This window comes from Ptychodera flava, chromosome 8 (genome assembly GCF_041260155.1).
Source record: "Ptychodera flava strain L36383 chromosome 8, AS_Pfla_20210202, whole genome shotgun sequence".
NCBI lineage: Eukaryota > Metazoa > Hemichordata > Enteropneusta > Ptychoderidae > Ptychodera > Ptychodera flava.
Window position 1 is genome coordinate 28,066,000 of NC_091935.1, and position 16,029 is coordinate 28,082,028.

General features: G+C 40.2%; 1 protein-coding gene across 1 annotated transcript; it reads left to right on the plus strand.

The window, feature by feature from the left end:
- Positions 1-2,800: 2,800 nt before the first annotated feature.
- Positions 2,801-3,160, plus strand: LOC139138060 (cannabinoid receptor 1-like). The gene has a single exon (XM_070706283.1). The coding sequence runs from the start codon at positions 2,801-2,803 to the stop codon at positions 3,158-3,160; it is 360 nt and encodes a 119-aa protein (XP_070562384.1).
- The last annotated feature ends 12,869 nt before the right edge of the window (positions 3,161-16,029 follow it).

The window sequence follows — 16,029 nt, forward strand, 5'->3', positions numbered from 1 at the left end:
TAGATTAGGTTTTTCGGAAAAATATTTTATGAACATGATTTCAATTCAATAAATTGTTACAAAAGTAAAGGACAGTGTTCTCTAGGTTTTTCATTGACCCTAGAACTGGAGTCGATGGGTTCAACAATCCATGGGTATGTGTGGGGCATTGTATACACGACTGTTTCCTACTCTAGGATGCCATGTTTCTCAGGAATTTTTTGCCGCTGCTGAAAATTTCAGATCGCCTTGTTTCAGTTGAACGGGACACAATAATCCCTTTTTGTGGACACCAGCAGAAAACACCACCAAGGTACACGATGTGCCCATAATGTGGCTGACGGGCCATTCAGGACCCAAGCTACACATCAGAGGAAATAAAACATTTTTCATTGATTTATAAAGTACAATAATGACTTTGTTAACAATCTCAAACTAAAATGGTTTTGAAAACAACTGCGTCACCACCGTACATCATTATTCCCAAATGCCAGTTAAAAGAAACAAAAAGTTTGGTTTTTGACCTTAGAGAGAAAAAAAGAAGGAAAAAAAATGTGCTGTTGCGCCACTTTTAAAAATATTTCCTGACCAAAAACAGATTTTTTTGACTTCTTATTCTTATGGTCCTCGGGGTATCAAGGTTACCGTTAATAGTCGACGTATTGTGGATTGATAAGCGGGATCGAATTCCACTGAATTTCAATCTTTAATTGACAATTGAAGGTTGTTGGTGCTACGACATGTTTTTCCATATTTTTACGGGTTCCAAAAATTTTGAAGGATGTACGCTGTATCTTCAATAAACATCAACATACAAGGCCAGTGACCGGTTACTTGCTGTCTTTCCTCTCTTGGCGATAATACTGTTCATGGAAATTGTTCAATGTTGTTTCTCTTCAAGAATAAGACACGATTCACTGTTACAACTGGAGAGCCGTTGCCAGATACAGTTTGCAATCCCCTGAAAATTTTGGTGAGGGAGCATATTTATTGTTTTGGTGGTTTACAGTGCCGAGAATTAACCTTTCCCTTAATCAATAATTGATGCAAATAACGTTGGTCATATACCGTTCGCCAAGGTTTGTACAAATTGCTGTGAATAAAAACGTAGTCGGCAGTTCCCTGTTACATAACGTTTTACACTTATAACTACTCCATCTCTACCGCCGGTTACTTTGTTAGAGGGTATGTTTTATTTGTTTGCAAGGATTTTTCAGCTTGTTTGAAGGTCCTTTCGACAGCAAAATAATCTGGAAAGGCGTATAGTTGACGTACTGGTACAAAATGCCGGGAGACAGCGATTTTGTCGCTTTAGTTCTCGGTTGATGTTAGCTTGGAGTAGCTGTACAGATTGGCTCTGAAGGTCTTAGTGTCGCTGTATTTTTTGTAAGAACTGAACGTCACGCGATTTTCATGAATAGAAGCACGTACATCTTCAACGTCACGGTCCCTGAAGGTGCACGTCGCATTCTGGTTAAATACCGAGTTTGTGGCCATTTTAACGTCAGAACTTCAAAACTAAAATTCGAAAAGAGAATGAATAATAATTCAACACCACACTTACTCACATATGATGGAGGTGGTTGCACCTCCGGACAGGCAGAAAAGAATTAGGAGATAAAACAAGAAGAAACATTGGCGAATTAATGACAATAACACTTGAGATTGAACGACATCCTCGTTCTGATTTCATAACAATGTTTTTATCTCATACCTCCCTACATGCCCGAGAAAGTGACACCGGGAATAAGATTTACAGTGCAGAAGACCAGCTTCATGATAAAATTTACCCTTTTGTTCAAGTAACTTTGAATCATCATGGGATGAGTAGTACGCGTGCAATAGAGTTCAAAACCTTGAGGCGTCTTAAATATTACAAAAGACGAAACTTTCGATAAGTTGACAATAGGACACGCTGTACGAGTTCTTCAGGTTAATATAATACAGCACTATATATATTTAAGAAGCGGCCAATATTCCTCTTAAAAAACCAATGGCGACTTTTCATCCATGTAAAATTCCTGTGTAAAAAATAACGTCTCAGTTATATATAAACCTAGCGCGCCCTCACGCTATTGGATATTTCAGCCTATCAGCTTTCAGGAGATGTTTCCATCAAGTCCTGCTAAGATATAAATCTTGCACTCCTTCATCCAAAAAGTACAACTGCAGTTCGTAAGACATGAACAATTCAACGAGCACAAACGTTTCCTTCGAAGACACTTTTTCACGTTTTACGGCAATTCCACCTGGATGGGTGTTAACACTGACAGGTGTCATCGAAGTGTCTCTCTCTGCGTCGGCGATATTTGGAAACCTGATGTTTGTTATAGTTTTCTGTCTGCAAAAGAAGCTCAGAACGACCATCAACATGATGCTGTTCAACCTGAGCATCACAGACTTGATTTCGCCGATACTGGTATCATCTGTTGCAAGTGATAGTCTCCTCAACCGTCGCTGGAGATTTGGTTATCCACTTTACGTCTTTTACAGTGTGCTGCACCCAATATTGCTGCAGATATCTATGTGGCTTACAACTTGCGTTGCAATAAACCGGTATATTTGTATAGTTCATCATGAGAAGTACCACCGATTCAGCACCAGGAAGACACTATCCCTTGCCCTTGTGTTCAGCTGGTGTTTTCCAATAGTAACTCAAGCTTATCTGCACTCCCGACCAAATGCATGCAGGTACATAGTGGGCATCTTTCCGTGCATTTCTAATGCCAGCGGGGCGTTCACATTTGCCTCCATAGCAGTTCAAATTTTACTCACCACCTACAGCTACCTTGCCTTATTTTTCTTCATACGTAGAAGCAGAATGCGGATACAAGCTCACAGTGCGGGCGAAGAAACCTTGACAAACAACAGCAAGACACCAAGTCTACAGGAAATTCGCACTCTGAAAGTTTTGGTAGTTGTGTTCATGTTGATTATCTTCGGGTACGTACCTGCACCACTGTCGAGTGTCATTGTTAGGATAACGGGAAAGAAAGTGATGCCAGAACTTCTGTTTTTGTTGTACCCGGCGATACACATCGGGGGATCCGTCAACCCGATACTTTACGGACTCAGTAACAAAAATATCAGAGACGCCTACAGACAGTTATTTACCGGAAAAATGACCGTCGGTCGGTTATGCCGTAGCGTTGACGATGACTCACAAGTGTCAGCTACGTAAGTTGAAAAAATGCGTATAAAGCCGATTATCATCAGATGAGGTGCACATCTGTGATAACATTTACACATCTTGTATGAAATGTATCTTATTTCATTCGTTATGTTGTTTTCGCTGTAAATACGTTAGGCTAGCATCAAACCTTCAATAAGCTATTTTCACATGACTAGTAAATTTCTCATGGTTTTCAATGGGCCGTCATGTCTTGATTCTTAACGATAATACATGTTATTGCACTGTACGGAACTTTACGGAACATTTTAGTTTATATTCATTTCATTCATTGTCTTTTGACATTGTCATTTCTTGTACGTAATTTAATTTTAAAGTGTATTGCTTCATCATTGAATTTCTCTTGTGCAATTATATTCCCATGATTATTTATGCTGTGCATATTGTTTCTTACTTAAATTCACATTTCAATAATATTTGTTATAGATAGTGACAGAAAATGTCATTGTTGACCTGTATAAATTACACCAGTGCGCACACTGAAGTAAAATGTTGGCATTCCTTCAATACTGTTTTCTAAACTAGAAATTAAATGGTGGAAAAAATAAGAAGAAACGGATATTCACTCAAAATTGTCTCCGCCATCCCTTATATACATCAATCGACACAATCGGCCGGTGCAAGAATGTCGTTCTACAGCAGTGCAAGTTTAGAATTCAAACTCTACTTCGAACAATAATCAAGATTGTTTTCTGTCAAGGCTAGTAAATGAGAGTTGCTGAATATGTTAGATTTAGTCCAGTGGATGTCACTAGATTACCGTTCACACATTTGAAAGTAGAACTAAGTGCTGACACATGATTCAACCAGGCAAATATGTCACATGTGCAGTTTGCAGGCGCATGCATCGATTATATTGAGTGCTGTCAGTTTCGATTATTTACGACCATTTCAAGGGTAAATGTTTGATAGTGTAAGAATTGTTTCATCACTGTTTTGAGTACTGTAATGACTTTTTGCGGAGTCAGTAAAATAATACTACAAACATTTAGGTTCTCATTATCTTTACACCAGAAACTCCAAATACAGAAAGCTCACAATTAGTCCCTATATAAATTAATGCTTATCACAGTTTTGCTCCATGAGCTCTACAGCGTGTGGAGGAGGTCGCAGTAAGAAAATTGTAAGAACTTAGCTCGATTATTGAACCACTCTTTTTAAGGGTCGAGCGGTTTTGACTGTGATGTCTAGCTAAGTGACTGGGTGCCGTACGTCGTGAGTTGGAATGCGGTCGAATATCTACTAAATTGCATTTGTACCAGATTGTGTGTCATTAAAATGCGGTTCATGACAGAATATGTACCAATTGATGATGTCATCTCAACATATTTTCATAATACTGAACCTGGAGTTTCTTGCCTGAGAACTCTATGACACAGGAAACACGTTTGCAACAATAATCACTTTCTCGATACCACGTGAATTTGTAAACTTGCTCATTATTCTGTTTTTGGGAGTGTTTTGGTTTTTTATTGCTTCACTTTGCATGATGTATCAGAAGTGACAAGATGACAGCGCCTGGAACTAATTTAAACCTACAGAGAAACAGTACCACATTCCTTTTGGCAAATGCATTCTGTAAAGTTTTACCTTCTTTGCCGCGCAAAGCATTCAACAATATACTGACAAACCATAAACTTATCAAACTTTTACTTAATTCGAATTTGCATCTATATCTACTTACGTTGTGGAAAGCGTTGAAGTGTGGAATTGAGCAACTAATGTCTAACTTTGTCTTGTAAATAGAAATAAAGACTTGTGCTAGTGGATATGTTAAATATCATGCACAAGGTAATGAGTGGTCTAATTATAAAAATAATTTGAAATGTTTGTATATAAATAGTCATAAGGGTTTCTCCGACGAAGGTCTGACGACCACCAAAGTAAAATGTAAATATATTTTGGTGTAAGTAGTATGTACTTGTAACGTAACGTTGTCATTTAATACTGAATTTAGGGCGAATCCTGGTGGCACTTAATTCAAACTTCTTTTATGAGCTGAGCTTGACAGTGAACTCAGATTTAATCAGAAATTTTTAGTAACGTTCATTTCTTACTGCTTTACTGCAGATTTGAAACGCAAAAGATTACTTTTCAAGGACTCTGTTCTTAGCGACTTGGTGTAAAGTCGTTTTTATGGCCGTAGATTAAATGAACAATGTAACATTCCAGTTATTTTGGTGAGTCATGAGATCGCATCTGCATCTGCTATGTCGTTTCTTGTAGTTTCCTATAGAACCAGTTGCCTTCAGAGGCAATGTATAATGATAGTGCGGTAGCGAGATGAAGAATAATTGATGAAAACCCTGTGATTTTCGTTTGCCTTTAGATCCTTCAATGGCGAAAACTCTGAAGAAACATTCCCGCAGGCATTACCATATAAACTATAAAATATCTTGGCGTCGACAATTATGGGTCTTCGAAAATACACGCATTTTTCAAGGTTGTGTATAAGTGTTGTGACTCCTAGCCATCTAATTTGCTGGAATAGGTTAGTTAAATGATGGATAAGTGTCTCATACTCAGGCTCTTCTAGTATATAAAGTCCTCCCCTATGATTGAAGGCTTAACACTCGGGCTCTTCTAATGTATTAGATCCTCCCCCTAGATTAAATGTCCAGGCTGAAAACCGAGACATTTTATTGTGGGGAGGGTTTTATCGCTACTGATCACCAGGATATATCCATTGGATCAGCCCTTGTAAATTAATGGAAATACTGGTGGATAGTGAGAGAAAACTTCAAGACAAAACATTTGCTGACACATACAAGGAAGATAACATTCATGTCAGAAGACACGATGTGAAAAGTGTGACATTAAGATTAATTGAGATACACATCCTGGAATTATGTTACCTTTCTGGCCACGTTCTATCGCCAGCCGTAGCACATTCACTGTTCTTGTTTGTAAAATTCAAATTAATACCTCCATCGACTTGAATCTAAAGTTCCTTTGTCTCTTCCATCAATTAAAACATCCCCTTATTTGCTGCAATGGGGAGTACTTCTGTAGATCTGTACCTTTTTTTCTTTTGCATTTGCGATTTTCGCGGCTGGAGGATGTCTTCTCTCATTTAATCTCACACGGTTCAGTACGTCATGCTTGTATCTAATGACAGAACATACCTTTTACTGTTTTTGTTAACAAGAAACTAAAGTAACATCATTTTGAAAACTCTTAACGTTTATTTGGTAAAATCGATTTGAATCTATTGCAGTCACGGAGGTATTGTACAAAGGTTTTGCGGGTATGATATGTCAAAAAAGGAGGACAATTGGAAATGATGGTTGCTGTAGGATATAGGATTCGCAAGAGGAAGTTGCTGAAAATCTGAACCATAGGTGGAATTCTTCGACAGAATTGTGTTGTGAGAAGGAACATCGAAGAGGACATGTATCATGTTACGTCATTTGAGCTGGTTTTCTAGAGAAATCGATAGTCTGAAGTACTTTTTATCGCAACTCCAGAATTTATGAAAACTGGACATTGCTTGGATGAGACCAAGATGATAACCACATCAATCATATTTTGAACACATTCATTGCCAAGGTAGAAGAATTCGAAGCTTTATTGTACGAATTTCTCTAGGCCCATGCTAAACGTCCTTTGAACTAGTACGGTGATGTTTTGCACAGAAAAAAATAAGAAAAAATTCGGAAGCTGATTTGGTAAGACTGCGGCCATTCGGACATCTCTAGACAGCGGAACTGCGACCACACTCAACGTAGGTGTGTGCATCTGTCTTAGAGCAAAGACACTCGCAAAGTAAGTGGTTCAATACACACATCGGACCGACGTGATATCGTTGAACGCTATGTTTATTCGAACGAAATCTAAATTGTATACGACTGAGAATGTCCGAGTTGAACGGTACCGTACGTTGTGACTTCGAACCCGATTGAAACCACCGTATTATGTACAGAAACGCTGAACTCCGTATATCCGATAAGACAACGCCCTCTATGTAGGATGTCGATTTCTAAGTTTGCGGTCGTTTATGAACCAAAATAGCCGAGTTTACGCCGTGCTTATGTGAATACGCCCTCAACCTTTATCATTTGATCAACTCTTCGCCTGATCATTTGTTATTGAGGCAACGCTAAATTTTCTCCAGAAATGTGTTACTTTGGAAGAAGTATGTGAACACTGTCGGCTGTCAATACTGTTTAACAATTGTTGACTTGTATCGTTGTTGTATTAGTAACACTACGTGGAAAACTGTAATAATTGTTCCTTTAAGAAACCGTTGCTGATGTTACCGTACGCAACAAAGAGGAAAGCCAGTGCATTTATTCAAACACTTGACCAATGAACAGCAACGATTCAGGATTGTTGGATATTTTGTAGATATAGTATTTTGACGTGGAATGCTGATCTGCATTCTGTTGTCATCTGGTTTGCTTTAGGTTGTACGCCTATTGACCCTCATTAAGGTCGTATGCGCCTCAAAAGTTTGCTCCAACTTTCCTCGAGGAATCTATAAATTATGCTCTTTCGAAATAAATTATAAATTATAAATTATAAATTATGCTCTTTCTCACACTAAGAGCTTACAAATAGCGCCCATGTGTGGTAGATCAGAAAAAGAATTGTAAAAGTTTGAGAGTCCGGATATCTGTCCCTGAGGTGCATTCTACCTTAACTTTGGTATCAGTCAAACCAGTGATATACATTTTGAATGACCTTCCGATTTTGCACTTTTGAATCGTTGATTAAACCAAATAAGCTACGAATTCTCACCCACACTCATACCAATGAATTTGTTTGTTTACCCTGCAAGAGTTTGCCAGAACAGTGCTAGTCGGCGAATCGTATTGAATAAATCAAGGGTAACATTCCAAAGTGATGAATATTCATCACACGGTGTACGCTTCGTCCACCAAATTGTCGTTGATTATATGCCATAACCAATTCTTCAGTAGTACGTTGTTCATCGCATATTTAACTCTGATTGATTGACAGGATATGGCCACCTTACAATGCGACTTGAAACAAATTACGACGCATTCAATGTCGAGCGCGCGACATCTGTTGACATGGTAACTCTCAGTGTAAACAATCAAAATGGCAGCCTCTCTCCGCTCCGTATGACAATGGAATGCGATCGAAACGAGGAAAAATTAAAAAGCAGATGAAAATTTTTGATCGGTAACGGTTGTGGTATCATATTATACCTTAAAATGTTAATCCCGTACGACTATTTTTTGAAGTCCAGTATTATTTCTCTCGGTGTTCAAAGAGATATAGAGTACTTGTCGCTCGTGTGGTGTTGACATCTTCATATAATGTTTGCATGAAGCCTGTTCACACAAATATTTCCATATTTATGTGCAAGGCGGAATAGAAGTAAAGACTCAAAATTTACGGTTTTTTCTATATTAGTAAAATTTTGGGCTCAGGCATATGATAAATCGGTTATTACTCAATATCGCCTGCTTCTTGCCTTCTAGTCAGCATTTGTGTCATTTATGCTGCATCAGACACTTGACTTCGTCTCGTGTCAGACACAGCACAAAGGACACTCGTGCTGATATGACATAGGAACAGGCGATATTAGGTATTAACCTCTACTTACAGATAGTTACACGACATTTATCACAGTTTACCTTTATAAGTTACACTAGCGCGTACGGAAGTAAAATGTTGGTTTTCCTTCAATACTATCTTGTCAATGAAAAATTAAATGGTGGGAAGGACAAGAGCTCTTCCTTCTTTTTGAGATCCAAACCAGAGGAAATAATCATTCATTGTCTCCACAATCCCTTACACAATCAGAATCCCTTACATTCATCCATCGAAACAATTGGCTAAAGCAAGAACATCATTTTACTGCGCAGTTCACCGAAGTGTTCAATGCGTGAAAAGATAAGCATCCCCGTCAGCGCGTCTGACTGCAACTTTTTATGAGCTGTCAGGCAACTTGTCACATGAAAAGTTTAACGCGCCAAACCCAAAACATTGTGGCGCGAAACCAAAAACATTCACTCGCCAAACCGCAAAGTCAAAGACACGCCCACCATGATAATATTCTGTTGCACGCTTTCACGGCTTATATTACAAACAGCTTCGACGGCCACGTTAACGTCAGCAGACCGGCATAATTAGCGACATGGCAGAATATAATTTTGTAAGTTTAACTGGATGGAGATTGAAAAGGGGGAAAACGACCACCCGAGATTTGCAGAACTGTATTGTATAGGAAATACTGCTGCTTGGAGATCCAGTTACTGGTAATTTTTCTCCATTTCGCGAGGTCGCTGAAAAGTTTCGTTTTAGTGATCAAGGGGTACGAAAATTATGGCGCCGCTTTGTATCATGTAAACCACAGTCGTTTGGTGGGCTATTCAGCTCAGAAGCGAGAAAGTGTTTCTCGCTTCTGTACACTCGTCTATGGGGCGAATAGTCCCAGAGCTGAATAGCCCACCAAACGACTGTGATGTAAACCAATAAAGGGAAACAGGGGATCGTACCCGAAGCTTAAAGATGGTGACATTGAACTGGTTGAAACATTAAAACGCTCTCGGCCATCTATGACGTACAGGGCTATTCAAGAAAAGGTAGCGGAGTATGGTGATATCTCCATCAGTACGATTGGACGAGCTGTGAGAACACGTCTATCGGGTGGGCCCTGGACGTTCAAAAAATTGACGCCAGTTGCTTATGAGAAATTCACTGTTGCGAATATTGCCTACTGCAATGAATTCGTGAACCTTCTGCAAGAACAAGACCCGCACAAAATCCAGTTCTTTGATGAGGCTGGTAGAAAATTGACCCAAGATCTCAACCCCAGATATAGTCACGCTTTGCGTGGCGAAAGAGCAGTTGAAATACAGCGGGTATTTGAGATCTCCTGCCGTAATTTGCATTTGATGGTCAGTCTTGAGTACAACAAAGACCACATTTCTCGAAAAAAATGATACATTTGGAGGCGTGGTTTTAAAAAATTGTTTTGGCGAGTGGATGTTTTTGGTTTCGCGCCACAATGTTTTGAGTTTGGCGCGTTAAACTTTTCATGTGACAAGTTGCCTGACAGCTCATAAAAAGTTGCAGTCAGTACGCTGACGGGGATGCTTATCTTTTCACGCATTGAACACTTCAGTGAACTGCGCAGTAAACCAATGGAATCTTAGAATTCCAATTCTACTTCGAACGAGCACAGCTACTCTTTTCCTCACCGCTAATAAAGGAGAGCTGCTGAACATGTAAGACTACGGGATGCCGCTGGATTGCCGTTCATGGATTTGAAGGTAGAACTTCAGGCTTTGAAGATTATTTCAACGGTGTATATTTTATACTTTAGGAATTGTTGTATCACTATTATGAGTGCTGTAATTACTTTTTTCTCAATCAATGAAAATAATACCACCAAATTTTTGGTGTTGTTGTCTCAAAGTTCCAAATATAAACAGCTCAAAATGAGTCCCGGTGCCTTATAATCAAATTAATTTTGATCACATTTTTGCACTTGTGACTGATGTCTGTGCGATCAGAATGAGGTTCATGAGATTATGTAAGGATTGACTGTGTAATTTGAACATCATTCATTTTTTTCATGATGCTGAGCACGGTATGTTTTGGCTCAGAACTCAATGAACTCTGATAGAATGAATATACGGCTAGTTTTCAATCGGGTTCGAACCCACGACATACGGCATCAGTCGCCTAGCGGAGAGGCCACAGAGAGAACCGCTCGGCTAAATCTCCACTCCCAAAAAAGAGTGGTTCAATAGCCGGCTAAGTTGTTACATTTTTCTGACTGAGACCGCTCCACACGTTGTAGAGTTCGTGAAGCACTCACGCACGCATGCTCACTATCATACATCGCACATACAAACTTTATCGAAGCGAAGAAACTAATTTCATCGCTTTAACTGGGCGAATGATAACCTCGGGAACAATTCTGTCCACCAGCAGAGTTACCAACCCAGGGTAGAAAATACGGCTAGTTTTCAATCTGGTTTGAACCCACAACATACGGCATCAGTCGCCTAGCGGAGAGGCTACAGAGAGAACCGCTCGGCTAAATCTCCACTCCCAAAAGAGTGGTTCAATAGCCGGCTAAGTTGTTACATTTTTCTGACTGAGACCGCTCCACACGTTGTAGAGTTCGTGAAGCACTCACGCACGCATGCTCACTATCACACATCGCACATACAAACTTTATCGAAGCGAAGAAACTAATTTCATCGCTTTAACTGGGCGAATGATAACCTCGGGAACAATTCTGTCCACCAGCAGAGTTACCAACCCAGGGTAGAAAATACGGCTAGTTTTCAATCTGGTTTGAACCCACAACATACGGCATCAGTCGCCTAGCGGAGAGGCTACAGAGAGAACCGCTCGGCTAAATCTCCACTCCCAAAAAAGAGTGGTTTAATAGCCGGCTAAGTTGTTACATTTTTCTGACTGAGACCGCTCCACATTTTGTAGAGTTCGTGACGCACTCACGCACGCATGCTCACTATCATACATCGTACATACAAACTTTATCGAAGCGAAGAAACGAATTTCATTGCTTTAATTGGGCGAACGATAACCTCGGGAACAATTCTGTCCACCAGCAGAGTTACCAACCCAGGGTAGAAAATACGGCTAGTTTTCAATCGGGTTCGAACCCAAAACATACGGCATCAGTCGCCTAGCGGAGAGGCCACAGAGAGAACCGCTCGGCTAAATCTCCACTCCCAAAAAGAGTGGTTCAATAGCCGGCTAAGTTGTTACATTTTTCTGACTGAGACCGCTCCACACGTTGTAGAGTTCGTGAAGCTCTCAAGCACGCATGCTCACTATCATACATCGCACATACAAACTTTATCGAAGCGAAGAAACGAATTTCATCGCTTTAACTGGGCGAACGATAACCTCGGGGACAATTCTGTCCACCAGAAGAGTTACCAACCCAGGGTAGAAAATACGGCTAGTTTTCAATTGGGTTCGAACCCACAACATACAGCATCAGTCGCCTAGCGGAGAGGCCACAGAGAGAACCGCTCGGCTAAATCTCCACTCCCAAAAAAGAGTGGTTCAATAGCCGGCTAAGTTGTTACATTTTTCTGACTGAGACCGCTCCACACGTTGTAGAGTTCGTGAAGCACTCACGCATGCATGCTCACTATCATACATCGCACATACAAACTTTATCGAAGCGAAGAAGCGAATTTCATCGATCGCTTTAGCTGGGCGAATGATGACCTCGGGGACAATTTTGTCCACCAGCAGAGTTACCAACCTAGGGTAGAAAATACGGCTAGTTTTCAATCGGGTTCGAACCCAAAACATACGGCATCAGTCGCCTAGCGGAGAGGCCACAGAGAGAACTGCTCGGCTAAATCTCCACTCCCAAAAAAGAGTGGTTTAATAGCCGGCTAAGTTGTTACATTTTTCTGACTGAGACCGCTCCACACGTTGTAGAGTTAGTGAAGCACTCACGCTTGCATGCTCACTATCATACATCGCACATACAAACTTTATCGAAGCGAAGAAGCGAATTTCATCGATCGCTTTAGCTGGGCGAATGATGACCTCGGGGACAATTCTGTCCACCAGCAGAGTTACCAACCTAGGGTAGAAAATACGGCTAGTTTTCAATCGGGTTCGAACCCAAAACATAAGGCATCAGTCGCCTAGCGGAGAGGCCACAGAGAGAACTGCTCGGCTAAATCTCCACTCCCAAAAAAGAGTGGTTTAATAGCCGGCTAAGTTGTTACATTTTTCTGACTGAGACCGCTCCACACGTTGTAGAGTTAGTGAAGCACTCACGCACGCATGCTCACTATCACACATCGCACATACAAACTTTATCGAAGTGAAGAAACGAAGTTCATCGCTTTAACTGGGCGAACGATGAATATTCTATCAGAGAGGACCAACGACAGTTGGCGTTGATGCATTGTTTTGATTGATTCATGTAAAATACGTGTAGCAGACGTTTCTCTCAGAAACTTTGTCACAATTATAGAAATAAGGACTTATGCTAGTGTATGTGTTAAATATCCGTCACAAAGTAATGAGTCCAAAAGTGTAAAGAAGAATTTGAATTAGGCCAAAAAAAAAAAGGAAATGTTTCTGGTCAGGTCTTTCTTTAAAAAGTGGTGCGGCGACGCGAATTTTATTTTTTTTATTTATTTATTTCCCTCAAGGGAGGGAGGAGGGTTAGTTTTATAGTTTTATCAATATAGTCACATATATACTGTTCATGCAGTCACTGATCATGCCCCCCCCCCAAAAAAGAATTTTCTCTTCCTCTTCAGCCATTTTGGTTTGGTGTCAGCCACGGCCGCCGGCCACAAACAGAAAAAAGGGGTGACGCGCTGTTGTTCAAGTGACGCGCGCGCTGACCAGAAACATTTATTTTCTTTTTTTGACCTTATACGTATAGAAATGGTCATAAGGGTTCCTCCAACGAAGGTGTGACGACTGGAAAAGTTAAATGACATATTTGAGTAAAACGTTGTGATTTAATATTGGATTTACAGCAAATCCTTGAGTACATCTTCTACAAGCTAAGGTGTCACTTAGAATCAATTAGAAATTATCAGTAACTGCCATTTCTATTTCCTACTGGTATACTGCACACTTGGAACGTAAAGGATTATTTTTCAATGGCCGCGTCGTAGTGACTTTGTGTAAAGTCGTTTTTCTGGCCAAAGATTAAATTAACAATCTTACACTGAAGAATAATACATGAGCGTCTTCAGTAATTTTAGTGAGTCATGAGACTGCATCCACATCCCTGTACGTGCCGGTATGAAAATCAAAGCGATCACCTCAATTAGCTGCGTAATTACTAGTCGTTTCATATAGATCCAGTTCCCTTTACAGCCAGAGTATAATGATAGTACGACAGAATGGTGAAGAAATGATCGACAAAATGCCTCTGAAATTCGTGTATCATTATATCCTTGAATGGATGAGAATACAAAATCGCTCTCTTTTCCCTTGGAACCCTTTGGTGTCTGTACAATAAAACTCCAAAGGAAACGTTCCCCCGGCATTACCATACCATCTACCAAAAAAAAACCATGCCATCGATAATTACGAGACCTTCGAACGCACACGTATTCTTCAAACCTGTACATCTATAATAGAAGTCACCGTATTGTGACACCTAGCCATTCAATGTGCCGGAAAAGGTTAAAGGCCGGAGCCAAGGCATTTTATCGTAGGAGATGACTTCAAATACCACAAGAGCCCGAGTATGAGGGTTTTATTGGACTTAATAACTATTACCCGAAACTCGCATCTTCTCGTATGGGTCGTTTTGCCTTGACTATTTATTTTGTCAATGCAATATTTTGAACACATAAACGACACGTCAACATCTTACGCCTTAAGTCATCTGTATGTGTGATGGAACATCCCATAAAAGCCCTAGGGCATCTTATCCTATGTCTGTGCCAACGCAGTTTACGTGTTCACTGAGCTTTCGTATTAAATTTGAATATTAAAGATGTCAGCTGCCTTGGGTGGATACGGCGTGGTGACTTTTGATTGGACAACGCCTTGCTAGCAATATTATTTCATAGGCATTTGGCTTTCAGTGACACGCCTTCTTTACTTGCTAATTTTGATCTTTTGGTATTTTAGGCGGTGAATGTGTAAGTCTCGCCAACTTTCTGATTGGCCCAATGTGCGACAGATGTGCTATATGTGAGTGGTGTTGCTGTCTTCTTGCCAAGCTATAAATATTTATCACACGGCTAAACTTCGTCCACCAATCAGAGTCCAGGATTTTCGTATATTATAAACCATAGCTTTACTAGTTGTGCATTGTGACCATTATCCATGGCATCATTCGTTGCTCTGATTGGTGGATAGGATATGAGCACCTTACAATGTCACGTGCAGCAAAATACGACGCATTCAATATCCTAATAGAGAAAGCGAAGCAACTTCATTCATAGACGGTTTATTTAAAGGGAAACAGTGGTCGGAACTGCGGCTGTTTGAGTTTCTTGTTTACAATCAATATATTCTGTGCACGATATCTAGATGCACCTCATCATCATAGATGCAACTTTTAAATTATACGATGTAGATTATGACGTGTTTTAACTTTCATCAACCACCACTGTACCTTGGATATAGTATTTACATTGGTCGTATGGGTCCCCTACGACCATTGAGCGCAGTTCCGATGACTGTATCCCTGTGAGGTAAACCGTTCCGATGACTGCATCCCTGTGAGGTAAACAGTTCCGATGACTGTATCCCTTTTAGGTAAAGTGTGCAACCTGCAAAACTATAAACTGCAAAATAGCTCCGACCAGACTGAATCAAATGCCTCAGAAACAACGATGTGCCACGGCAAAGCGTTCCATTAGTAGATGCCCATTCTGCTGTATTTGAAGAATGTTCAGCGTCCTTTTCTCTCGTCCAAGAGAATATATGCTTCTCCTGCATTTAAGAGGTTGAGGGCATTCCAAATATTTTGTAATAAATCTTCCGACGGGGGTTTGTCGCTTCTGACGGCTGTCAAGCGATGACCATTTCTTCTGGTAATTAACTGTTCATCGCACCCCTTCTCGTACAGTCTTGTACAACAGGTCACTTCACCAATATTAATCGTTATGTTACTATTTTCAGCTTCATAGTAAATCCCACCTTCCTAATACATGTGCTACAGATATTTTCTGAGCGTAATCACACGATGACCAATAATCAAGAGATTGCAGTGAACCAGATTCCAAACTAGGTATTTGCCAAAGATGGTCTGTAACAATTTAAAGTTGAACTTTTCCTCAAAAAGCTCATTCATTTAATATTGACACAGCCCAACTGCTCGCATGCTTTGTTCGTTCAGGTGTCTTTTCACAAGACTCTGCAGAAGTTGAGACCGTTTTAATATAAGAAATTCCATC